The sequence below is a fragment of the Podarcis cretensis genome, assembly GCF_951804945.1.
Source record: "Podarcis cretensis genome assembly, chromosome: 10".
Taxonomy (NCBI): domain Eukaryota; kingdom Metazoa; phylum Chordata; class Lepidosauria; order Squamata; family Lacertidae; genus Podarcis; species Podarcis cretensis.
This window is the reverse complement of record NC_137179.1, coordinates 63,052,237-63,077,865: the sequence shown is the minus strand read 5'-3', so window position 1 is coordinate 63,077,865 and position 25,629 is coordinate 63,052,237. Positions and strand designations below refer to the sequence as shown.

At 41.2% G+C, this 25,629-nt stretch overlaps 1 protein-coding gene across 1 annotated transcript; it reads left to right on the top strand.

Annotated features, from left to right (window-relative positions):
• The first annotated feature begins 1,201 nt into the window (after positions 1-1,201).
• Positions 1,202-24,443, top strand: CRELD2 (cysteine rich with EGF like domains 2). The gene is made up of 10 exons (XM_079994371.1): positions 1,202-1,409; positions 5,572-5,654; positions 7,722-7,832; positions 13,079-13,170; positions 14,962-15,138; positions 17,475-17,570; positions 19,911-19,994; positions 21,724-21,819; positions 22,262-22,402; positions 23,908-24,443. Exons 1-10 carry the CDS (start codon positions 1,239-1,241, stop codon positions 23,958-23,960), a joined length of 1,104 nt encoding a protein of 367 aa, XP_079850497.1. The 5' UTR covers positions 1,202-1,238; the 3' UTR covers positions 23,961-24,443.
• Positions 24,444-25,629: the final 1,186 nt, after the last annotated feature.

Genomic DNA, 25,629 nt, shown 5'->3' with positions numbered 1-25,629 from the left:
TTTTTTAGTAAAATCCAGAAGGATTTTGGGGTTTTGGAACTTTTCAGGTTATTTTCCGAGGCGATTTCCAGGACGTATGGCAGCCTTTGCATTATCGGCACCACACTCTAACCCAGGCACCCCCAACCTTCGGCCCGCCAGCTGTTTTGGACTACAATTCCCATCATCACTGATCACTGGTACTGTGAGCTAGGGATCGTGGGAGTTGTAGGCCAAAAACATCTGGAGGGCTGCAGGTTGGGGGTGCCTGCTCTAAGCTATCCAGGCTATGGAGACGTTAAGGGTCAACATTTTCCCCCGTCTCTTTAAACCTCTTTTTAAAAAACATGTTTATGCCCGCCATGATAAATCATAGGATTGTAAGTTCTGCATAGGTTACCTAAAGGGTCATCCAGTCCAACCTCCTGCTATGAAGGAATCTAATAGGATGGTGATAGAGCCAGAAGTTGGAGAAGGGCAGTTTAGACAGCTCGCTTCCTGCGCCCTGTCAAATCATCGCAAATCAACTGCTAAGTAGAGGTCAGAAGGCTTGGGCGCACCATGTGCTTTGTCCTTAGCGTTTAACTAAAACAAATTAAATTAAATTAAATTAATAATAAATATAAATCTAAGTAAATAATAAGGCTAAATAATCATAGCATGCAAAAATAAATGAATGAATGAATAAATGAATAAATAACACAAACATTCTCTTTACACCTATTTTTTATACTTGGGTGGTTAGACGTACCGCTGCCCAACCAAGCTCGAAATTCCGTTTCGTTTCCTAGGGGTGAATCTCTAAAAAAAAATCCCCGGTGGGGCAGGGAAGGGATCTAAAGCAGGCATCCCCCCCAACTCAGCCCTCCACCTGTTTTTTTGCGACTACAACTCCCATCATCCCTAGTTAACAGGACCGGTGGTCAGGGATGGTGGGAATTGTAGTCCCCAAAAACCAGCTAGAGGGCCGAGTTTGGCGATGCCTGATCGAAAGGAACCCGGAATATACAAATCACGCGCGCCTCTTTCCATTTTTAGCTCTACGGCCCGGCCCGTGCCTTTTTTTCCCTTCCCTCCCGCCTCTTCTCCACGTGGGGCTTTCTCATTACGTCTCCCGGAGCGTGGCGGGCGCCGATTGGTCCACGTCGCCGGGCGCGAGGGCGCGCCGGGATTGGCCCGGGCCCCAGGCGCGGGATGCCGGCTTCCCCCCGTCAGACGCGCGTGTCCCGCGGGCGCGGGGGAAAGGCTCGCGGGCGGCCATGAGGCGCCTTCCGTCGGGAAAGGCGCGCGGGGCTCGGCCGGGGTGGCTGCGCGGCGCCCTCGGGGCCTGCCTTTTCCTCGCCCTCGCGGCGGCGGCGGCGGCGGAGAAGGAGCAGCGGGTCCGTCAGGCCTGCGACACCTGCCGCGGAATCACGGAGCGCTTCAGCCAGGTGAGCGATGCCGCGACTCCTCAGCCTCCTCCTTTCCTCCCTTTAACATCGCCGCATTTGCCTATAAGCTCAACAAGCTAGAGCTTGGGGCCCCACTCTCTTGGGGGACCCCAAAAAATTAAAGGAAAAAAACACCTGGACGTACATTTCCAAAATATAAGATAAAAAAATTAAAGGCAAAAAAAACCCCCTGGACGTACATTTCCAAAATATAAGATAAAAAAATTAAAGGCAAAAAAAAACCCCTGGACGTACATTTCCAAAATATAAGATAAAAAAATTAAAGGCAAAAAAAAACCCCTGGACGTACATTTCCAAAATATAAGATAAAAAAATTAAAGGCAAAAAAAAAAAACCCCTGGATGTACATTTCCAAAATATAAGATAAAAAATTTAAAGGCAAAAAAAACCCCTGGATGTACATTTCCAAAATATAAGATAAAAAAATTAAAGGCAAAAAAAAAAACCCCTGGACGTACATTTCCAAAATATAAGATAAAAAATTTAAAGGCAAAAAAACCCCCTGGATGTACATTTCCAAAATATAAGATAAAAAAATTAAAGGCAAAAAAAAAACCCCTGGACGTACATTTCCAAAATATAAGATAAAAAAATTAAAGGCAAAAAAACCCCTGGATGTACATTTCCAAAATATAAGATAAAAAATTTAAAGGCAAAAAAAACCCCTGGATGTACATTTCCAAAATATAAGATAAAAAAATTAAAGGCAAAAAAAAAAAACCCTGGATGTACATTTCCAAAATATAAGATAAAAAATTTAAAGGCAAAAAAAACCCCTGGATGTACATTTCCAAAATATAAGATAAAAAAATTAAAGGCAAAAAAAAAGCACCTGGATGTACATTTCCAAAATATAAGATAAAAAAATTAAAGGCAAAAAAAAACCCCTGGACGTACATTTCCAAAATATAAGATAAAAAATTTAAAGGCAAAAAAAACCCCTGGACGTACATTTCCAAAATATAAGATAAAAAAATTAAAGGCAAAAAAAAACCCCTGGATGTACATTTCCAAAATATAAGATAAAAAAATTAAAGGCAAAAAAAAAACACCTGGATGTACATTTCCAAAATATAAGATAAAAAAATTAAAGGCAAAAAAAACACACCTGGATGTACATTTCCAAAATATAAGATAAAAAAATTAAAGGCAAAAAAACCCCCCTGGACGTACATTTCCAAAATATAAGATAAAAAATTTAAAGGCAAAAAAAACCCCTGGATGTACATTTCCAAAATATAAGATAAAAAATCTAAAGGCAAAAAAAAACCCTGGATGTACATTTCCAAAATATAAGATAAAAAAATTAAAGGCAAAAAAAACCCCCCTGGACGTACATTTCCAAAATATAAGATAAAAAATTTAAAGGCAAAAAAACCCCCTGGATGTACATTTCCAAAATATAAGATAAAAAAATTAAAGGCAAAAAAACAAAACCCTGGACGTACATTTCCAAAATATAAGATAAAAAATTTAAAGGCAAACCCCCCCCCTGGATGTACATTTCCAAAATATAAGATAAAAAATTTAAAGGCAAAAAAAAACCCTGGATGTACATTTCCAAAATATAAGATAAAAAATTTAAAGGCCAAAAAACCCCTGGATGTACGTTTCCAAAATATAAGATAAAAAACAAATAAAATAAAACCTACATACAGCTAGAGCTTAATAATTATTTTACTATTAATATGCTTCTTCTGAATTGTATTTCAGTCCAACAATTGCTTTGATAAAATACTTATTTTGTTATGTGCAAATGGCTTTAGATTATTATTATTATTATTTATTAAACTTGTATACCGCCATTCACCTGCAGATCCCAGAGCAGTTCAACAACATAAAATTGCAACATTAAAACACACAGTTAAGTCCATAAATTACCATATAGCATATATTCAACTCAAAAAACAGCGACAGTTTGTGGTTGACAGCTGGACATATAAAAGGCCCTATTACCTTCAGTAGCTTAGGGCCTCATCAAACCTAAATCCGGCCCTGTCCCCCTACATCAGGCATAGGCAACCTTTGGCCCTCCAGATGTTTTGGACTACAATTCCCATCATCCCTCCTAACCACTGGTCCTGTTAGCTAGGGATCATGGGAGTTGTAGGCCAAAACTTCTGAAGGGCCGAAGGTTGCCTATGCCTGCCCTACATCTTAATTCAGATTCAATTGTGACAGGTGAAGGGCTGCCCGCATCTTTGGCATGCCTTCTCTCTCCCTTTATCTTACCCCATCTCCCTACCTCTAGCCTCTCTTTCCCCCCTACCTTGACATTTCAATATTGTAATCATAATTTTTATTTCATAATAATATGATTTGTTATTTCTACCCCACCCATCTGGCTGGGTTTCCCCAGCCACCCTGGGCAGTTTTCAACAGAACATTAAAAACAGGGGGGAGGGGGCTTTAAACATTAAAAACTCCCCTAAACAATTAAAATTTTACAATTTCAAGTAAGCGTTTTTACAAAAATAGCCAGTGACTTCCCTTCTTCTCTTTCCGTGGCATCGTGTCTTTATGTAGATATTTATGTGGATCAAAGCTGAATTCTAAAGGGGAGGCGGGAAGAATAATCCGCATCATGTCTGTACAGATCCTTGGCTTTGGGTAGAGAAAGGTAGGGCAACTGAAATGATATAGGGAGACGGAGGAAATATCCCTGTTCCCCGTGAGATGCATGGCAATGCGATGGAAAAACAGCTCAAAAAACTTTCCCCAGAAAGCTCAACAATTTGGTGGGTTTCCTAAAAAACAAAATAAAACAAAACAAAAGTAGCTCCAGGTCAATGAAATTGGAGGGTTTTGCTGCAAATGTGTACAAAATCTAATAACGTGAACAAAACCTGGTGAAGGATCAATAATAACATTGCAATTTCCTTACTCCTTGGCGTAGCTTCTAGCCAGTAGAATAATAACAGAGAATAAATGAGTTCTTGCTGCTCAGTCATTTTCCATTAGTAATTCATGGCCTGTTTCCAAAAGTGCAAGCAGATTAATCAATTTTTAAAAAAAGGGGGGGGGGGAGGAGAGACTCTAGTGAAGAATACACTTAATAAAAATCTCCCTTGATCTCACCTTTTCCACAAATTAAGGAGGTCCAACATTGCTTCCACCTTTCCTCACAGGGATATTTCCTCTGTCCCCCTGGATCATTTCAGTTGCCCTCTGCATTTTCAGCATTGCCTACCATATCATAGCATAGGGGTATAAATGATGATGATGATGATTTATTATTTATACCCCGCCCATCTGACTGGGTTTCCCCAACCACTCTGGGCGGCTTCCAACAAAACACTAAAATACAATAACCTATTAAACATTAAAAGCTTCCCTAAACAGGGCTGCCTTCAGATGTCTTCTAAAAGTCAGATAGTTGTTGTTCTCTTTGACATTTGGTGGGAGGGCATTCCACAGGGTGGGTGCCACTACCGAGAAGGCCCTCTGCCTGGTTCCCTGTAACTTGGCTTCTCACAGCAAGGGAACCGCCAGAAGGCCCTTGGCGCTGGACCTCAGTGTCTGGGCTGAACAGCTGCCCTGGACACAGAATAATAAGTTAATTATTAAACTTAAATAATAAGTGTATTATTATTATTTATTACTAGGTTCTAAAACACCAATAAAAAAGCCATAGGATGCTGCCTTATAATGATCCAGACCATTGGTTTATCTAGCTTAGTGTTGTCTACACTGTCTGGCAGCCATGCCCTGGGGTTTCAGAAAAGGGTATCTTATCAGCCACCCACTGTACATACGCTTCAGGTTACATATGCTTCAGGTTACACACTCCGCTAACCCAGAAATAGTGCTTCAGGTTAAGAACTTTGCTTCAGGATAAGAACAGAAAGCATGCTCTGGCGGTGCAGCTAAAGTGATGCTTTAGGTTAAGAACAGTTTCAGGTTAAGTACAGACCTCCAGAACGAATTAAGTACTTAACCCGAGGTACCACTGTACTGCCCAGTATGTGGAGCTTCTTAAGGGCAGCCAGTTTTGAAGGAATCCACTAGTCTCAGAGAGTTTTAGGTGGCACGTTTAGTGTTTTAAAAACTCTGTTATGGTGATCACATACTAATCCAAAGTCTGTCTGGTTTTGCAATTGCTCTAGAAAATGAGATTGTCACAAAATACTCTGTTTTTCAGGGTCTAACTGACACTGCAAAAAAGAACTTTGGAGGTGGCAATACAGCTTGGGAAGAAAAGACCCTGTCAAAGTATGAGTCCAGGTATGGTATGTGTATCTTTCTTTTCAATGAGGTCATATCCTTGTCTGCAGCTTGTAAAATAACTGGACTGGATGAAATAGTCTATGTCAGCAGGGGACATTTTTCTGAGAGCAAAGTTAGCATGCTGCTATTGTAAGAATGTCACATTGTGACTCATTTGATACTTTAATCAAGCTCCATAATCTTAGTTTTGAATATATTGGCACCCTGCTGTTACTAGGTCATAATCGCACAAATGTCTTTCATGCATTTCTGTAAAAAGTAGAATATTGTTCTGGGTTAGGTGTTGAAAAAGTCTCTGGCCCAAATTCAGCATAGATCTCCGCTTACATTCTCCCTCCTTCCTCCTTTTGTGTCTTTTCTCCTTTTTGGCTATCTCTAACCATACTTCGCCATAGCATCTGAAATGGGCAAAACAACAACAACAACCACCCTTGAGGAATTGTGTCCAAATGTTGCAGAACATTGTTTTGAAGTGAGCTTTCAGTCCACCGTGTGGGGAATATAATAATAAATTATATTTTTTTAAAAAAATTATATCCCACCCATCTTGCTGGGTTTCCCCAGCCACTCTGAGCAGCTTACAACATATATAAAAACACAATAAAGCACCAAATGTTAAAAACAAAATATCCTATACGAGCAACAAACAAACAAACAAACAAACAAATAGAAACCAATAATAATAACAATAACAAACATTTTACAGTTATACCCAAATTTAAATAACCGCCAACCCCAACCAAACATTTAACTAACATCAACCCAACAAAAACAAAACAGAGGAACCAAAATTAGAACTGTTGAAAACATTTTAGCCAGTTGCCCCGACCCAAGAATATCTTGGTTAATGCTAACCATAGTTTCCCTAATTCGGATATCACAGCAAACTAGATAGAGCGAACCAAGAATGGGAGAGCTGAAGGGGAGGACCACACAAATGTAGAGAACAGTCTTCCTTCTGGGACTTTCTACACAAATCCACTGAATTCCTGGAAGGCAGCTTAAATTGCTTCGGCTATTGTTCAAGGGCAGTGGTTCAGTGTAGTAGCAGTTCTGTGGACCAACTTTAAGGCAGAGACGAAGGAGAGAAAGGAACCTTTATAGCAGAGGTGGGATGCTTGCGACCCTCACCAAAGTCCTAGCCAGGATGGTCAAGAATCGGGGATGAACAGAGTTACAGCCCAACAACATCCAATGGACCGCAGGTTCTGCATCCCTGCTGTGAGCCCCGAGCACAGTTTCTTTGCAGGGGAAATACGAGTTGCTTCAAAGAGTCTGATCCAGGCCAGAGGGGATGTAGTTGGGAGCAGTAGTGGGGCAGGAAAAGAAGGGAGAACATGGGCTTACTCTTGCGTAGCCCCAGGCTTCCTGAAGCCTTATTGCAAGGATTCAGAAGTTCCTAGTTTGAGAGTTCCCAGGTTCTCTTTCAACACATGCTCTGATATGAATGCTTATCTCTCCCTTTGGCATTTGCTAAGTATATTTCAAGATTAAATATTCTATAATTAAAGCGGTAAAGGCACAGCTTTCTTTGCTCTTGACCTTGCTGGGTGTATTTTGAGCTTCCTGTTGATTGCATATGCTGCACAAAAAATGCTTCATCATCATCATCATAATTTATTAGTATTTATACCCTGCCCATCTGGCTGGGTTTCCCCAGCTACTCTGGGCAGCTCCCAACAGAATATTAATAATAAGAATAAATAAAAAGCAATAAAAGTTCAAACATTAAAAACTTCCCTAAACAGGGCTACCTTCAGATGTCTTCTAAAAATCAGATAGTTTGAGTCTGAATAGTAACAGATTGCTTTGCTGATCTGCACCAGTAAGGTATCATTTAAGACAACTTTGGTTAAATGTATCACTTCTACCCTGAGCAAAAGTTGGACTTTAATTTTGGAAAGTTTACAGCCGATGGAATAACAGAAACGAATAGTGACTCTAATATTCTTGACCCCCCCCCCTTTTATTTTAATAGAAATGTCTTTTCATGTGTAAAGTTAGTGCCAAATTAGAACTCAGCAAAATAAACTGATTTGTCTTGGGTCTTTTCCCCCCATGCAGTGAAATTCGTCTTGTGGAAATAATAGAGAACCTCTGTGACAGTAGTAACTTTGAATGCAACAACATGGTAGAAGAGCATGAAGAACACATAGAAACCTGGTGGTTCAAATGGTAAGAAAGAAACAAGGTAATATTTTTTGTTGTGTTGCGTTCAGGATTGGATTCAAGAGAGGAGTCATTTTGGACTCACAGCTGTCCATGGAGGCGCAGGTCAATTCTGTATCCAGGGCAGCTGTCTACCAACTCCACCTGGTACGCAGGCTGAGACCCTACCTGCCCGCGGACTGTCTCGCCAGAGTGGTGCATGCTCTAGTTATCTCCCGCTTGGACTACTGCAATGCGCTCTATGTGGGGCTACCTTTGAAGGTGACTCGGAAACTACAACTAATCCAGAATGCGGCAGATAGACTGGTGACTGGGGGCGGCCGCTGAGGCCACATAACACCGGTCTTGAAAGACCTACATTGGCTCCCAGTACGTTTCCGAGCACAATTCAAAGTGCTGGTTTTGACCTTTAAAGCCCTAAACGGCCTTGGCCCAGTATACCTGAAGGAGCGTCTCCACCCCCATCGTTCTGCCCGGACGCTGAGGTCCAGCGCCGAGGGCCTTCTGGCGGTTCCCTCATTGCGAGAAGCAAAGCTACAGGGAACCAGGCAGAGGTCCTTCTCGGTAGTGGCGTCTGCTCTGTAGAACGCCCTCCCATCAGATGTCAAAGTGATAAATAACTACCTGTTACAGATAGGTAGCCGTGTTGGTCTGCCATAGTCAAAACAAAATAAAAAAATTCCTTCCAGTAGCACCTTAAAGACCAACTAAGTTAGTTCTTGGTATGAGCTTTCGTGTGCATGCACACTTCTTCAGAAGAAGTATCTGAAGAAGTGTGCATGCACACGAAAGCTCATACCAAGAACTAACTTAGTTGGTCTTTAAGGTGCTACTGGAAGGAATTTTTTTAATAACTCCCTGACATTCAGAAGACATCTTAAGGCAGCCCTGTTCAGGGAAGTTTTTAATCTGTGATATTTTAGTGTATTTTTGGTTTCTATGGAAGCCGCCCAGAGTGGCTGGGGAAACCCAGCCAGATGGGCGGGGTACAAATAATAAATTATTAATATTATTAATATTATAAATTAAAGACTGGATATAAACTTCCTGGAAAGCAATAAATTTTCAACCTGTGTTGATAAAACCAGCTTCTCGTATATTGTTAGCTTGGTAACTACTAATTTTATGAGATTCACTATAATATTTATTATTATTATTATTAATACCCCACCCCAGCCACTTTGGGTGGCTCCCAACAGAATTTACAGCACAATAGAACATCAAACATTAAAAACTTTCCTAAACTGGGCTGCCTTCAGATGTCTTCTAAAAGGCCCTCTGTCTGGTTCCTTGTAACCTCACTTCTCGCAGTGAGGGAACTGCCAGAAGGAGCTGGACCTCAGTGTTCGGGTTGAACGACGGGGGTAGAGATGCTCCTTCAGGTATACTGGGCCAAGGCCGCTAGTCATAAGTGTATGCAAGGCTTGGTATTGTGTCAGGGTTTGTTCTTTCTCACAGTGATGATTTCAAAATACTTAAAGGCACTTTCAAAATCGTGCATGCTAATTGAGGTCCAAACGGGCTTGGCGCTCTTCTTTTTCCACCTCGGCTAAAGCACAAGCAGATTAGGGTTTTATTCTGCAGACATCGATCCAAACAAAGGTGGGTCACAATCGGTGATACCACATTAGAGAAGTGTAAATTGCAGTAAGTGGGGAAACCATTCTGAGCTACATTTCTTTATTGATTTCTCAATCTGGCAGTTAGGAAAAGCATGTAAAGCAGATGGCTTGTGGTGTCGAGTTGTTGCATCCATAACAAGTGAACCAGTCTGAGCTTTTGCATGGCCAACATTGATGGTTGCCAGTCTCTGTTGAGCTAGCTTAGTAACTTGCAAGAAGAACCAATTTCATGCTTGAGTATCTTGTGAAAGCACGGTATGGGCTTGCCTAGTAACCTTTAGGTTACCATTAATGTTGCCTATTAGTGCTGCTGTAATGCACATGATAACATTCTAGAGCATTAGTTAGTAGGATTCCATAAGGTTCTTATTAATTCCAGATTACTTCTGCTCCATTTGCTACTAAAGAAGATAGTTTATCTAACTACCAGCCATGACAGCTCCACCAGGAATCAGAAGGGCAAGTTGTTCCTCCTTTTATATCATCACTTAGCTTTAGAGACTACAAACCGGCATTCTACCTTCAGTTAAACCTGCACAATTTAACATTTTGTTCACAGAGACTTTTATAAAACGCATACCTGCTTAACAATTTTGTGTGGGGTCCTTAGGATGAGAATGGGGATTCAAGTTAGAATTAAGCTTGGTTCTTTTGAACTCAATGGGTTGATGAGTCAGTAAGGAATTTTTTAAAAGCACACAGATAATCATAAAGTAGTTTTGGTTCATCTTTTATGATAATCCAAACCCTTTACCTCTTCCATTATGTCCAGATTATCATAAAAGATGCAGGAGGAATTGATTAATAATAGGACCCACAAAGGGGAGGATGGAAGTCCAAGAGATTCCTTGGAATCTTGTTTTTATAATTTATGTTTGATATATCTTTGTAAAATGTTAAGTTGAAAAACCAAATAAATAAATAAGTTTAAAAATAAATAAAGTAGTGTTGGTTCAAAATAGGAAGGTAGTCTGACTGTGCTTAATACAGTTTGGGTGGTGCACACACATTCTTTCATATGCTAGAGTGTGTTGTGGATGTTATTTAAGCAATAAATCTAGAAAAGTGTGTGATTATAATGGTAACCAATAGTTACATCTCTGTATAGGCTATTATCACCTCCAAGCATAACGTATGCCAAGGTGCCGAAGTTTGCAGCAGCTGACAAAATATCAATTTGGTTGTCGAGATTCATATTAATATTTTCCTTCAGAAATTTCCTGAGTTTTCATCCTTAATGCAGAGTTTCTTGTGACATCTGAAAATTTGGGACATAGTTACCTGTGCTTTTGATCGTGTTAATTAGATAAGGAAATGGCTAATAATAATAATAATAATATTAATAATTTATTTATATCCCGCCCTTCTGGCCATCTTTGATGTTGAAGTTGTATTAACTTGCAACTATTGTTCTTTGGTAACATAGCATTCCTACAAATGAATGATCAGCCCCAAGCACAGCATTTGGCAGATATTTATTTTTATTTTATTTTTTAAAAAGCTTTGTTACATTTAAGGACAAGCCAGACACATCTCAAAATGTTCAAGGCATCCTAAGAGAGATCCTTACTTCTGTCCATTCATCACTGCAAAATAACTGTAGCCATATGAATTTTATGTCATGAGGGAGGATATTTGTGACTATTTCTTAACCCACAAACATGAAACATAAAATGAGACTTGCATAGAGGGTTGTATCCAACTGAGCCATACTAAGAGTAGACCCACTGAAATCCTTTTGTTTTAGTCAGTATTTTCTCAGGTATGATTTAGTCAGATACACCCCAGAATGCTTAATCTTTTTCTTTCCCTTCCCTTTTTGCAAAGGTGTGAATCATTACTGTTCACTTTGATACTAGAACTCACTTAGCTACTATTATTCACTGTAGCTCTTCACAGGGAATTGACACTCAGCCAACCAAGCAGGATTTAAGCACCTCTCATCAACTGATGCATGGGGTTCAATACCAACCCCTTCCTGAATCTGGCAACCCAAACCACCTGTGAAATTTGGCCCTATGATGAGGATCTGACCCGTGAAATTTGGCCCAATGATGAGATTCTGACTGAAATATGGCCTAATGATGAGGATCTGGCCGTGAATTTTGGCCCAGTGGTGAGGATTTGGCCCGATGATGAGAATCTGGCCATGAAATTTGGCCCATTGATGAGGATTTGTCCCATTGATGAGGTTCTGACCATGAAATATGGCCCAATGATGAGCATCTGGCTGTGAAATTTAGCTCAATGATGAGGATTTGGCCCAATGTGGAGGATCTGGCCGTGAAATTTGGCCCAGTAGTGAGGATCTGGCTGTGAAATTTGGCCCAATTATAAGGATTTGGTCCAATGATGAGGTTTTGGCCGTGAAATCTGGCCCAGTGATGAGGATTTGGCCCAGTGATGAGGGTCTGGCTGCGAAATTTGGCTCAATGATGAGGATTTGGCCCATGAAGCCAAAAAAGATTCCACACTGGCCAGCAGCAGATATCCAGGATTTAAGTCAGGGGATATTCCTAGCCCTCTCTTGAGATGCCAGAGCTTGAACCTGGGAATTTCTGCATACAAAGCGGATGCTGTGTCCTGAGCCCTTCTCCCTCAGCCAAACTGCACCCTGGGGGTAAAGATGACTGTTTGCATTGGCAGAATACCTAGTGCTACATTGGAATGCCACCATAGGAATGTTTGCAATAGTGGTGAGCTTAACATAGCATCTCGGAGCCTCTGATGCCTCGGGCAAAACCAGTAGTGTATTGGAGGTAAGTGAGACAAAGCTGACCAAAGCAGGCTGCCACTTTTAGCTCTCTCCTTCCATCACAGGTCTTTTGTTTCTATTTGAAGATGTGTTTGCTTGACACGTTGGACTGTTTGGCGGCTGATATATCAAATTTAAGGTTGCAAATGCTGAAGGTTGAGGCGATAAAGCTGCAGGCTGACCCCAGCCCACAAAACCATTTTCACCACACTCTTCCAAAATCCAGTGCCGCCTCTTATCTTAAAAAGTGCCACTTCTCCTGTAGAGAACGGGGCTCAGTTTTAGAAGGGCTTTTCTCCCCATAGCAGGGGAATGAGGAGGTCTGCTCTCTGGCTGAGTGTTTTCCTACCTGTAGTGTGTGTCCTACCCACCTAGCTACATGTGGACCATATATGTTTATGTGTGTTGGATGTACAATTCTGCACTGGCCAACCCAATGGTTAGGTACCTCTGTCTTAAAAGGTGTCTGTCTGTTGTGTGTGTGTGTTTGCAGACACCCCCAAGTTGCCCTCTCCACCCTGGGCACACCCAGAGGGGAAGGGAATACTTATTGTATTTCTATTGTGACATCAGTTGGTGGTCTCTCGACCTCCACTATAAACCTGGGAGCCAAGTTTCTTATCTTGAAAGATGCTAGAAGGTGAAAAAGTACCAGATCAGTCATGATGGACAATCTAATATCGCTGGCTATGCATATTTATTGCACACTGTACCTGCTTCCCCATCTAAACCCTCCTTGACAATTTTAATTGACGTTCTCTAGAACTTTGATTTCAGTAAGTTCAGACTAATGATAATAATACAATTGGATGTGAACAGAACTCTTATCTTCTGTTCAAGAAATACATTTTTATTTTGTTTGTTTGTATTTACAGGAAGAAGAAATCTCCTGATTTGTTTAAGTGGCTTTGTATAGAAACAATAGAAGTTTGCTGTCCTGCTGGAACACATGGTCCAGACTGTGTTGGTAATTAAACGACAATAATAAAATATTGGGGTATCTTTAATCATACACAGAAGCTTTCATTTAGTTCTAGCCTTTTACTATCATTGATTAGTTTGATTCAGAATACAATAGAAGGTCTCAGTTTCAATAGCCGGTAAGGCTGAGAGACACTCCCTGCCTGAAACACAGAAGAGCAGCTGCCGGTCAGTGCAAACAGTACTGAGCTAGATGGACTAATGGTCTGACTTGGTATAAAGCAGTTTCCTAAGTTCCTGTGGCTATGTCTGGTGATGTGATGGTGGAAGAAGAAAGATGCTACTGTGAGCTGCCTGAGCTGCGGTTCTCCCAGCAAACAGGGAAGGTGCCTAGTAGGCCATTTTATTTTTTCAGTCTCGGTGATACTGATGTAAGAGGGAAAGTGAAAAAATGGCTACGGGGGGGATGTGTGCCGAGGAGGGGAGCAGTTACAGCCAGTTTAGAAGTGTGGAAATGGTGTATGACGAACATGTGCTTTGGGTTATTGGCTCGCACTAGTGGATGGGCTACTTGGAGCCTTTGTTGGGTCAGTAGCAAGACAGTTCATAGGAATGTGGAATCTCAAAAACCAACAGGTTATATTGTGGCATAGGGTGTTATTGCTAGGGGAGTCTCTGCATCAGGGCACAGTTCGTTGAAAAAGTTGAGCTAAGCTGAAAGGTTTGGAGAGGCAAAAATGCAAGGCATTTTGGGAGGGGGTGGGAGAAAAATCACAGCATGTTCAGGCCAAGAGCGCTCACTGCAGTAGTGTTAGCTGCAGAGGCTTTTCATCCCCCCTGCCCTTTTAGATTCTTCTTCTTCTTCTTCTGGTTGCTGTGGTGCTGTTCCTCCTAAGCAGCTCGCCACCCATGGGGGGGGAGGGGGCAACCTGCAAATGGGCCTTCAAAAATAGGGACAGAATATTTTCAGCACAGCTTTAGTAAGAAGCAAAGGGAAAAACTTTTTGTGAAGAGGCTTGTGAATGTTGATGAAGAGGCTGCAGCGAGAGAAGTGGCCATGGGGAGAAAATATTGTCCGGCTTTGTTCACTTGAAATTCTTAAACTTGCTGTTTTTTTTTTTAAATATCTTTTTATTAGATTTCAGATAAGACATCACAAAACAGAACAAAAAAAAGTAAATTCAAAGAAAAAAGTATCAAAACATATAATACAAAAAGAGGGGGGAGAAAAAAGAAAAAAAAAGAGGTAGAAAGAGATAAAAAAGTAAATATGAGACAAAACAAAACTAACATACACATAGACTGACTTCCTTCCCTGCTGACTTCGGGTTTCTTAAATTAAGAACTTCATTTTCCACAACTGGTGTTGGTAACTGGTTAATACATCGTAAGATATTAAATCAGACCTGCTATAGTTGGTAGGTTTTTACAATTTCCTTCAATATAGGCCATAAATTTATTCCATTCAGAAATTAACTTCGTATTTTTTTGGTTTCTCATTTTTTGCGTCATTTTGGCCATTTCGACGAATTCAAATAATTTTGTTTGCCAATCCCTCACCGTTGGTATTTTTGTACTTTTCCAATTTTGTGCGATTAGCATTCTGGCCGCTGCAGTTGAGTATTGAAATAAGGTTTTATCTTCTTTCCTAATTTCATCTCCGATAATACCTAGTAAGAAGGCCTCTGGTTTTTTAGGGAATGTGTATTTAAATATTTTTTTTAACTCATTGTAAATCAGATTCCAGAAGTTCTTCACCTCCTCACATGCCCACCACATATGTATGAAGTTACCTTCTTTTAATTTACATTTCTTGCTGTTTTTGTGTTAATCTAAGCTTGCCGCGGAGGATCCGAAAGACCTTGCCACGGAAATGGCAACTGTGCTGGAGATGGCACCCGAGGTGGCGATGGATCCTGCCGCTGTAAAAGGGAATACCAAGGAGAATTTTGTTTGGACTGCTCTGACGGCTACTACAACTCTCACCGAAACGACACACATTCTGTTTGTACAGGTACGCCTGCATGCTTTACACTTAAAGCCTTTATAACAGTCCGGAGAACTGTAATTGCTTCCGCACAACAAAGGGGACTTTGGACTGGAGTTTCTCCAGGAACATTTTGCTTTGTTGTGCGAGAAGCTGTTTGTGAGCTGGCATGGGAAAAGAAAAGTCAGAAGTCCCGTTAGATATAACACAGAACCGTGGGCATGCCCAGTTGCTTGCAAGATTTCAGGCAGTGCTTTTTACAGTTAAATTGTCGCTAAATATTTCTGAACTTTCTATATTTCAATCCAGGAGTGGTCCGTGAGGAGGGTCGGTGCCATGCTGCTGGAGCCACTGCTGCTTACTAGCAGAAGGAAGGGCAAGCTGGCAAGGGAGGTTGTTGCTAGCCAGGCACGACTGTTAGTCTAGCTCTCTCCCCCTGATGTGTCTTCACAGCACCATCTCAACCCTCTCCCAGTAAGTGGCACCACCTCTCTCCTCACTGACTGCTCCCGATCCGCATCCCAGATTAGCTAGAACAAGCACAGTCCATGGAAAGAAGATAAGGTCCCTAGCAGAGAAGAATGCCAGATCAAGTTGATGGACTATGCCAAAGTGACAAGAATCAGAAATCCGGAAGGCCAAAATTTTAATAAGCAATGGGGAAAATTTATAATCTTATCTTAAAAGCCATTGTAAATAGCTAAAACCATTAGCGGGATTGGAATAACACTTGTAGTTTAGTGGTGAATTTTGGAAATACAGTGGAACCTCTATTCACAACCAAAGTCTGTTCTGGAGGGCCTGTACTTATGGCGAAATGGGTTGCTGGTAGAAGCACGATTGTGCTCAGGCGCATTCGGTGGCAGCCTGCTTCTGCGCATGTGCAGACAGTGGCAGCCGCTTCTGCGTGTGGGTGAATCGCAGCAAACCCGGTGTTTACTTCCGGGTTTGCCGTGGTCGCAACTTGGAATGGGCCTAACTAGAGCGGGACATAAATAGAGGTTCTACTGTAATGGAGATGGAAAAGATTTGGATTATTATAAAAGATGCAGGAGGAAATGATTAAGACCCACAAAGGGGAGGAGGGAAGTCCAGGAGATTCCTTGGAATCTTGTCTTTATATTGTATGTTTGTGATTGTAAAATTTTAATTTGAAAAACCAAATAAATAAATTCTTAAAAAAGAACAAGCACAGTCCTATACTTGTCTACTCAGAAGTAAGCCTTGTTGAATTCAAGTAAGTGAGAATAGGATTATAGCCGTAATCTTGAAGCAAGTGAACGTGAGCAGGTACTCACTGGGTGCTAAATAAGGATCAGGCAGACTCAGCAATGGAGAATAAGAAGATGAAGTTTATTGCCAGGTAATAAGGACCCAGTTTGGAATCTCTTCCAAAAGGAACTGGGACCCCGATTGACAGAAATCCAGAGGTCTTTATACCTGAGTAGATCACAGCAAATCATAGATCATGAGACAACCATGAGACAGTCATGATATTGTCAGCAAAATAATAACCAATTAGCAAGCTTCTTGCCATGCTTCCAGCTCCTGGTCAAGCACTGGTCAAACACCGAGTTCTAGTTCTGCTTTCCGATGCTTGCAGTGATGCTCTGTCTAACCTTTCCCCTAGTTATGACAGGACAGGGGGTTTGGAGATTTTGTGGTTTTGCTCTTCCTGTTCTGTGGATTAATTTAGCCTGTATCTGAGGGGATTTTGTACCAGAATCTCTGATTCACGTCTTCCCCACGTCCAGGGTACACGGATGTTTGTAGGGGAAAGGTCGGCTCCTAATTTTGCTGTTTCAAGCAGTATGCAGTTAGCTAAGGCACAGCTTCCCTTTGATTCAAAATGCATTATAAAATACTGTAAGCCTCGATTATGTGTGAGCATATATGAATATATTGATTTCTGATAACTGATTATAGGAATAGCATAGGGGTAGCCCTTCTTCCTTGCCTCAATCTCACTTTATTCCGTCAAAGCCAACCTGTTTTGCTAAAGTGGAAGAAGAAACCCGTCCTGCGTGTCTTGTTGATCAGAACCCAAAAACAGTGGAGTCATTATTTGGGTGATAACCTGATAGCCTTTTTCAGTTTGCACGCTCACTACTTGTTCCACTGCTTTTATAAGGTAGTGCTTTATGTAACTTTGTAACGTTCCTACTTATTTTACGCGTTAATTAAAAAACATGCCAGGATGTGCAAACATTTCACGAGCCAATTCACATGCAATTATTTGCATTATCGACGCCTCTAAAGTAACCCTAGAATCAGTTTAACTATATAACGTAAACCTAGATTCGGTTTTAAATGTGCTCGCCAGGATCTGAAATGAAGTCTCGAGTCTTTCTCTGTCTCCACAGCTTGTCATGATTCGTGTAAAACGTGCAGCGGAGCAACAAACACAGACTGTAAGGAATGTAAAGAAGGTTGGACCAGAAATGAAGACGCCTGTGTGGGTTAGTAAGACATACAATAGAAAACGAAGCGTTCAGTTTAGAGAAGACCTAAGTTATAATATATAACATGTTTATAATCATACACATGTAGATACTTGTCTTTGTGCCATTTCCGCCGCCCCCCCACACACACCCCAGGCATCTTAACTGAAAGTTAAAAAGTACATTCAGTCGTACCTTGGAAGCCAAACGCCTTGGCGCTCAAACGTTTTGGCTCCCGAACGCAACAAACCCAGAAGTGAGTGTTCCAGTTTACGAATGTTCTTTTGGAACCCAAACATCTGGTGTGGCTTCCGCGGCTTCCAGTTGGCTGCAGGAAGCCACATCTTGGTTTCAGAACGTTTTGGAAGTTGAACAGACTTCCGGAACGGCTTCCGTTTGGCTTCCAAGGTACGACTGTAATTATACATGCACTAAACATGGTGAGACATAAATAAAAGAGAAAAAGAAAAAGAGAATCAGCACCCACGTAGAAGGTAAAGTAAAAGGCCTTTTCTCAAGCAGAGATGCATTTACATAGATTCAGCTGCTGGGTTGCAGAACACTGTTTTTATCTGTTTTTAGCCAGTGTGGTGTAGTGGTTAAGAGTGGTAGACTCGTAATCTGGTGAACCGGGTTTGCTTCCCCGCTCCTCCACATGCAGCTGCTGGGTGACCTTGGGCTAGTCACACTTCTCTGAAGTGTCTCAGCCCCACTCACCTCACAGAGTGTTTGTTGGGGGGGAGGAAGGGAAAGGAGAATGTTAGCCGCTTTGAGACTCCTTCGGGTAGTGATAAAGCGGGATATCAAATCCAAACTCTTCTTCTTCTTTTTCTAAACAAGTTTGGAGCTGGGAGGACTTCTCCAATCCAGGCTTACAGCTGTTGGTTTCAGTTTGCTTTTTAACTAGTTGGCCCTCCGTCGAATGCCAAAATACAGCATTTCCAATCGAAAGCAGTTGGGAAAAAATCTATTGACAAATTCAAATAACGATCAGACGTTCACCAAGAATGGCATAGTATAAATACAAGGGTACGGTTAAATAGCGCAATCCCCACTTAACTGCATATCAAAAACAAAGCAAGTGCAAAGTCAATGAATGAAATAATAATAATAATAATAATAATAATAATAATAATAATAATAATAATAATAATAATTTTTATTTATACCCCGCCCTCCCCAGCCAAGGCCGGGCTCAGAGCGGCTTACAAACAATAATAAAAACAAGAAGAATGATTACAACTTAAAAACAAAAATAAAATACAACATTAAAATAATGGAACATTAAAATATTAAAATGTAGCCTCATCGCAGGAGGAGAAGGAAAAGAAAGAAAAAGAGAGAGGGAGGGAGGGAATCAAATTGGCTCCAAGCCAAAAGCTTTTTTTTTTTTTTTTTTTGGGGACAAAAGCTTAACCACCCCTTGCTACTACTAGTCTCCTTTGTAAAGCTTGGTTTGAATCTGGATGAGGAACTTCTGGCTCCACAGAGTTTGGCAGATGGAAAGGAAAGGAAAATCACGTCAATCCAATGCCATTTGGAAAATGGGTTTATCATAGAATTGCAGCATTGGAAGCCCCCCCCCCCCGAGGGTCATCAAATCCAGCCCCCTGGAATGCAGGAGTCTTTTGCCCAACATGGGTCTCGCCCCTGAGAATAAGAGTGTAGTGCTTTACGGACTCATGACTTGAAAAGATACATTTTTCGTGAAGTAATTCATGCCATTGTAGGGGTCAGAATACAGTGGTGCCCCGCAAGACGAACGCCTCGCAAGACGGAAAACCCGCTAGACGAAAGGGTTTTCCGTTTTGGAGGCGCTTCGCAAAACGAATTTCCCTATGGGCTTGCTTCGCAAGACGAAAATGTCTTGCGAGTTCCTGCGGGGTTTTTTTCCCTCCCCCCCCCCTTTTCCTAAGCCCTAAGCCGCTTATCAGCTGATCCGCTGATAAGCCGCTTATCAGCTGATCTGCTAAACCGCTAATAGCGCTAATCCGCTAAGCTGTCAATGGGCTTGCTTCGCAAGACGAAAAAACCGCTATATGAAGAGCCTCACGGAACGGATTAATTTCGTCTTGCGAGGCACCACTGTAGGTCACATGCAAGGGTAAGAAGCTCATGGTTTTCCTCTTATTCATCCTCTGATTTCCTACATTCCTTTCTAACCTGTGCAAATCACGGTTTCCAAACAAGTGGGAAAGAAGAATCAACAGCTCTCCCCTTATATGCATAATAAGCGCTTTCTGTTCATGAGCAGATCTCTTTGGAACCAGACATTCCTCCCCCCCCCCCGCCGCCCCCTTTGAAGCATTCTGTTCACATGGCAATGCTATCTTTCCAAATTTATATTCACCTTTGCAGATGTGGATGAATGTGCCGTAGAAGAGTCTCCATGCAATACGGACCAATTTTGCTTAAACACAGAGGGCTCTTTCTCCTGCAAAGGTTTCTTTTCCATATATCTATATATTTAACCTTAAGTTGTAGCTTGCTTAATTATATAAGAGCTGAAACAAATGTCAGATTTGTTGCGTGAAAACCATCGATAGATGTTCATGTTTAAAGAAGAGCTTGTCACGCTTCCTTTGGCATAAACAGATGTACAGTGGTACCTCGGTTGTCGAACATAATTCATCCCAGAAGACCATTCGACTTCCAAAATGTTTGATAACCAAGGCTCAATGGGCGATTGGAAAATTACATTGAAAAAATAGGGAAATGCACCTCAGAAAGCCATTCGACTTCCAAGGTGCGTTCGAAAACAGAAGCAGTTACTTCCAGGTTGTCGATGTTCAGCTTCTGAAATGTTCGGCAGCCGAGATGTTCAGCAACCGAGATTTGACTGTATATACTTTCTGGGTTTGGTTTGGAGTGAGGTGTAACTATGGTACATCTCAAGTGGGATGCTTGTTGTGGCTTCCCCATCACCCGAAATTGTGAATCTTAGTGTTTGTCCTCAAGTAGAAAACTACAGTGGTACCTCGGGTTAAGTACTTTATTCGTTCCAGAGGTCCGTACTTAACCTGAAACTGTTCTTAATCTGAAGCACCACTTTAGCTAATAGGGCCTCCTGCTGCTGCCACGCCGCCAGAGCATGATTTCTATTCTCATCCTGAAGCAAAGTTTTTAACCTGAAGCACTATTTCTGGGTTAGCAGAGGCTGTAACCTGAAGCATATGTAACCTGAAGCGTATGTAACCCAAGGTACCACTGTACACGGAGAAATATAATACGTGAGCTACATGGATACACCATGCTGTGATTCAGTGGCTCTGGGAAATGTCTCTGCGATTGCAGGAACCCTAGTAAAGTAACTGTGTAGCAACACTTCTCACATTTAATTTCTGCAGGTAGAATTTGATGTCACACTAAGGTGACAGCACCCACATTTCCACTTGCCAGATAGAATAATTTCCCCTCTCTCCTTGCCGCATGCTGCTCTGGGGGTTCCCTTGACCCACCTCCAGAGCGGTCAGAATGTGTCTTCATGGATATTGGCATCATCAGGGAGGGGGCAGGAATGCAGCTAGAAAGCGATCCTTAGTAAATAATTTTGAGAGAAAGGGAAAAGGCACCCCAATAGGGGAGAATGATATGAACAGGGCAGGATAGAAGATAATGAGATCTCAAAAGAGAAGCAAGGAGTTAAATATATTAGTTGAATTGTGGCCATTTTCCCATTGATGACAGTAGTCTTGGAAAATTAACAGAAAGGTTTTTGTAATGTTGTTGCTTCCAGCTTCATGTATATTTAGTTGGCTAGCAGTGTTAACAGAAAGCCGAAAGGTTGAACTGCAAATATCTGGATACAAGAGCATTCACACATGTACTGTTCTTTCTGGGGTTTGCGTAGCTTTGCCTCAAGCCTGAGTGTAGCCGTTGTGGTCTTCCAAGTAATGTTACTGCTTGTCTAATTTGTACATTTGTTGTTTATTGGTTAGATTTCTTGCTGTCCTTCACAATCCCTTTGCAACAATATATTCATAGCATTCAATACAAGCTTAAACGGGTTTATAAACTTATAAAAATAAATTAAAGGATTCTGTACGCAAAGCAGCACCATGTAGGTTAAACGCAATAGGTGGGTCCGACAAAAATTAGCTTCAGTTTGTTCTCTAAGCAAGTTTTCACCTTAGTTTACAGTGATTTTAAAAAGTTCCATTTTATGTTTCAGCATGCGATCGGGGCTGCTTGGGATGCACAGGAGAAGGGCCCAGCAAATGTAAAAGCTGCGTACCTGGCTATGAAATGAAAGATGAAAAATGCACAGGTTAGATTTCTACTTTTTTATGAAAGTCAGAGTCAAGACACAACTCTAAAAGCCTGGGAGAACAAAAAAAAGTATTTAACTGCTACCAAAAAGGCAAGAATGTGTTCCTGATTTCCAGGGAGGAGAATTTCATAAGTCATTTTAAGCATGTTCTATATGCTTGAATTTTTAATTCCTACAGTTCAAACTAGGCCTGCAAAACACAAATACTCATATTTATTTGTGTTTGTATGTGTGTTTATTGATATCAATAAACAGCAGCTGGCTACGGTTCAATGATTATCGGTGTGGAAATTGCTCCATTCTGCGTAATCTTTGTCGCTGCTTGTATATGTGAGCAAATAAAGTAAAAGAAACAGAACATTTGTATTAGAACATTTTCATCCGCGTGCATTTGCACCGAATTAAACTTTTCGCGATACTCTTTCCCTTTTAAAAATAGACGTAGATGAATGTACCTCGTCCGAAAAGGTGTGTGTAAGAGAAAACGAAGACTGCGTTAATACCGCAGGGGGTTACAAATGTGTCTGTTCCGAGGGTTTTCAAGATGAAGATGGCTCTTGCGTTGCAACGGTAAAAGGAGGTCAGTGGCTGTTTGTTACCGAAGGTTTTGCAGGCTATTGGTAGGGTAATGTAGCAAATCCAGTGTTAATTGCACAACTGCTGCTGCATAATCGTCTCAGCCTCCCTTGCATTTTCAATCACCGTTCCCCAGCCAGATCTAACCTTTCTCATTTTGATTCTTTTGCATTATTGGTCCAGTGTGATGTCGTGGACTAGGATTGGAAAGGCTAATTTCTAGGTCTTCACCCAGCCATGAATCTCATTGAGTGACCTTGCACCAGCTAATCCAAGCATCTTCACGGGTGGAGGGGGTGTTTGAGCATAAAATGTCTTGGGTTGCATCATGCACACTGCCATGAGCTCCTTGAAGGAATTAGGATAAAAATATAGCAAATAAGTCCTCCACATACACTTCTTTTTTTGTATATTTTTTTTATTAAGTTTTTCTGTTTCACATTTTAGAATACTCATTTAAACAACCTTAAAATATCAATGCTTTCCATTCTTTCTTTCCATGGTTCATTTTACATATCATAGATCCCTGCGTATTTTGCTTAAACTAAACCAATCAGTATTCCATTGTTACAACCATCAAAATTTATTTACACTGTTGAATTTATCTTAATGCTGCCAACATTTTCCAAAGTAGTAGTAATAGTAATAATTTATTATTTATACCCGCCTATTTGGGCGGCTCCCAACAGAATATTAAAAACACGATAAAACATCAAACATCAAAAGCTTCCCTAAAGGTACACAATTTTCACCCATATATTCAATAAACATTTTCCAATCTACTTTAAACGTATGTTCTTCTTGCTCTCTTATTCTATATGTTAAGTCTGCAAGCTGCACATATTCCATCAATTTTAGTTGCCATTCTTCTTTGGTTAGGACAGCACTCGTTTTCCATTTTGAGGCTAACAAAACACTCCCTATACACTTCTTTTCCCTACATCTTATTTGAAAATCCATTAATGGTTGGTCTTCATGGTCCAAAAAAATTGTCAAATTGAATGGCAAGCCCCTTGTAGATTCTCAGCAGGGTCAAATTCTTGGCGTTGCTTAAAAAACCAAGGAAATTTGGTTGCCTTCTTTTTTAAAAAGGGGGGGCTAGATTTAGGGGGTGCATGATGTGTTTTTTACCTGTGCAGAGAGCCTTTTCAGCCCGCCCACCCCTTTCAGCAGAAGCCCCCCCTCCCCAGTTGGCAGAAACCTTCTGGAGTGGTATCCTGTGAACTTGAAGAGCCCCCAGGTGAGGGTTGCTCCATCCACCCTGGGCAGCTTCCAGCAAATTATAAAACCACAGTAAAACACCACACATTAAAAACCTCCTGATACAGGGCTGTCTTCAGATGTCTTCTGAAAGTCTGATAGTTGTCTATTTCCTTGACATCTGACGGGAGGGCGTTCCACAGGGCGGGCGCTGCTACCGAGAAGGCCCTCTGCCTTGTTCCTGCCTCTTACAAATAGTGTTAACTGTGTAGGTGTTTTGTTTTAACAAAGATGCATTACTTTTGACAGAAGAGGAGACGCCTGCAAATGTATCTTCGTCAGATGCCCATGAGGAGTTATGATCTACATTCCAAGGCAACAGACATTGGTATCAAACCTTTAAGTTATTGGACCGAACAGCTGCTACCTGAGATGTAAATGGTATTAAATAACCTCAGGTTGCCAGTAAGATTCTCTCTGGAACTTAATGATGGATTGCCCTTTCAACTGCATTTCTTTGTGAAACATACACAATTGTCACTTTTTATACCGCCATTGAACTACCTTAGTAGACATTGTTGGAGATAGATACGTCTTTGCCCCCGGTGTATTTGGTTAAATTGAACGACTTATTGCCGAGTCCTGCAAAACATTGCTCCTTGTGTAAAAGAAAATGAATTGGCTAACTTAAGTACTTTTAGATCAGAATGGATTTTCTACGACCCGTGCTTATCTTTTCGATACCAGCAAAAGGAGATGCTGTTTTATGGAAAAGGCTCCTCTTGCAAATGAAAGCTGAATGTCAAGTGTGGCATTCAATAAAGATTTATTTTAACTGCTTTGTATTTTGTGTGCCTTGCGTGTTAGCATCTGTTGCATGGGGGTGTGGGGGAATTGTTAGTTTATAGGTGAATCGACTTCTGTCTTAAGTCATTCTCCTGTAGAAATCAGCTGGTCTTTAAGAGAGAAGCCATCTTAATTTTTTGTCCCATAACTCTTCACCAAAGGAAGATTGTTTTTCTTTGCCTTGCTGTGCAGCAGGGGTTGGGAAACTTTTTCTCTCGTGAGAGCTGAAGTCTGTTCTGGGGACCACATGGCAGAGGTGGGCAATGCTAAAATTGGCAGAGCAACAAATGCAGTTGCCCAGTAGGCCAGCTCCTGCAAACACTCGCATAATCCTCGGTAACCATCTAGACAAAAGGTATTTTCAAGAATGCAGGGACACTTGCTAACCCGACCAAAACACTTGAGGTGCGAAGGAAGAGCAGGGAAAGGTGAGGAGATGCTTCAGTTCAATTCATGTAGAGGGCTTTGCAAAATTTAAAGAAAATGGCATACAACTTAGATTCACAGACTTTTTAAAGTGGAGAAGAGAACTCTGTGACTGTTGAACTACAAATGCACTGAACTGAATTCTGGAGATCTACCTAGCGGCTGCTGGTTCGTCAACAGCTTTTAAAATGCTGCTGTTAATGCAGACAGATTTAGGAAATAGAAAACTGCAAACATGTAAGCTTCAGGAGGGTTTGGGTATGCTTCTCCTTTCTGAATGCTTGTGTTATTCTTTGAATTCACCCATGTTGGTGTCATCATGAGCTCTTAAGATATTTTCCAAAGAGAGGGAAAAGCTGGAAGGGGCACTGTGGCGATCACACAGGGTCCCCGGACTTTTGACGGTCTATTGACCCCTGTACCACCACTGGTATTGCCTCCTCGCTACCACCAACCCGTTTCTCTCGGGTACACAGTGAGTCCAGACAGTTGTTAACATTAACAAACAATCAAGTTATTATTAATTGATTCCAATAAGTTTAAACTTTTTTTGTTCTGTGAATTGCCCTGAGACCTCCAGGAATAGGGCAATATATAAATTTAATAAGTAATAATAATAATATAATATGCTGTAACATATACAAGGGGTAAGTAATTAGAAACCTGAGTCCCTGCTTACAGAACTAAGATGCCCTGAATAAGAGAGTATCCAGTCATACTTGCATTAATATCAGACTGCTTATTTAGCATGGCCAGGTA

Bases quoted from the DNA above. Each gene is read 5' to 3' on its own strand.
- CRELD2 (XM_079994371.1), top strand. From the start codon at position 1,239: ATGAGGCGCCTTCCGTCGGGAAAGGCGCGCGGGGCTCGGCCGGGGTGG. The intron at 13,171-14,961 runs GTAATTAAACGA...TGTTAATCTAAG, and splicing joins ACATGGTCCAGACTGTGTTG to CTTGCCGCGGAGGATCCGAA. The intron at 15,139-17,474 runs GTACGCCTGCAT...CTGTCTCCACAG, and splicing joins CACACATTCTGTTTGTACAG to CTTGTCATGATTCGTGTAAA.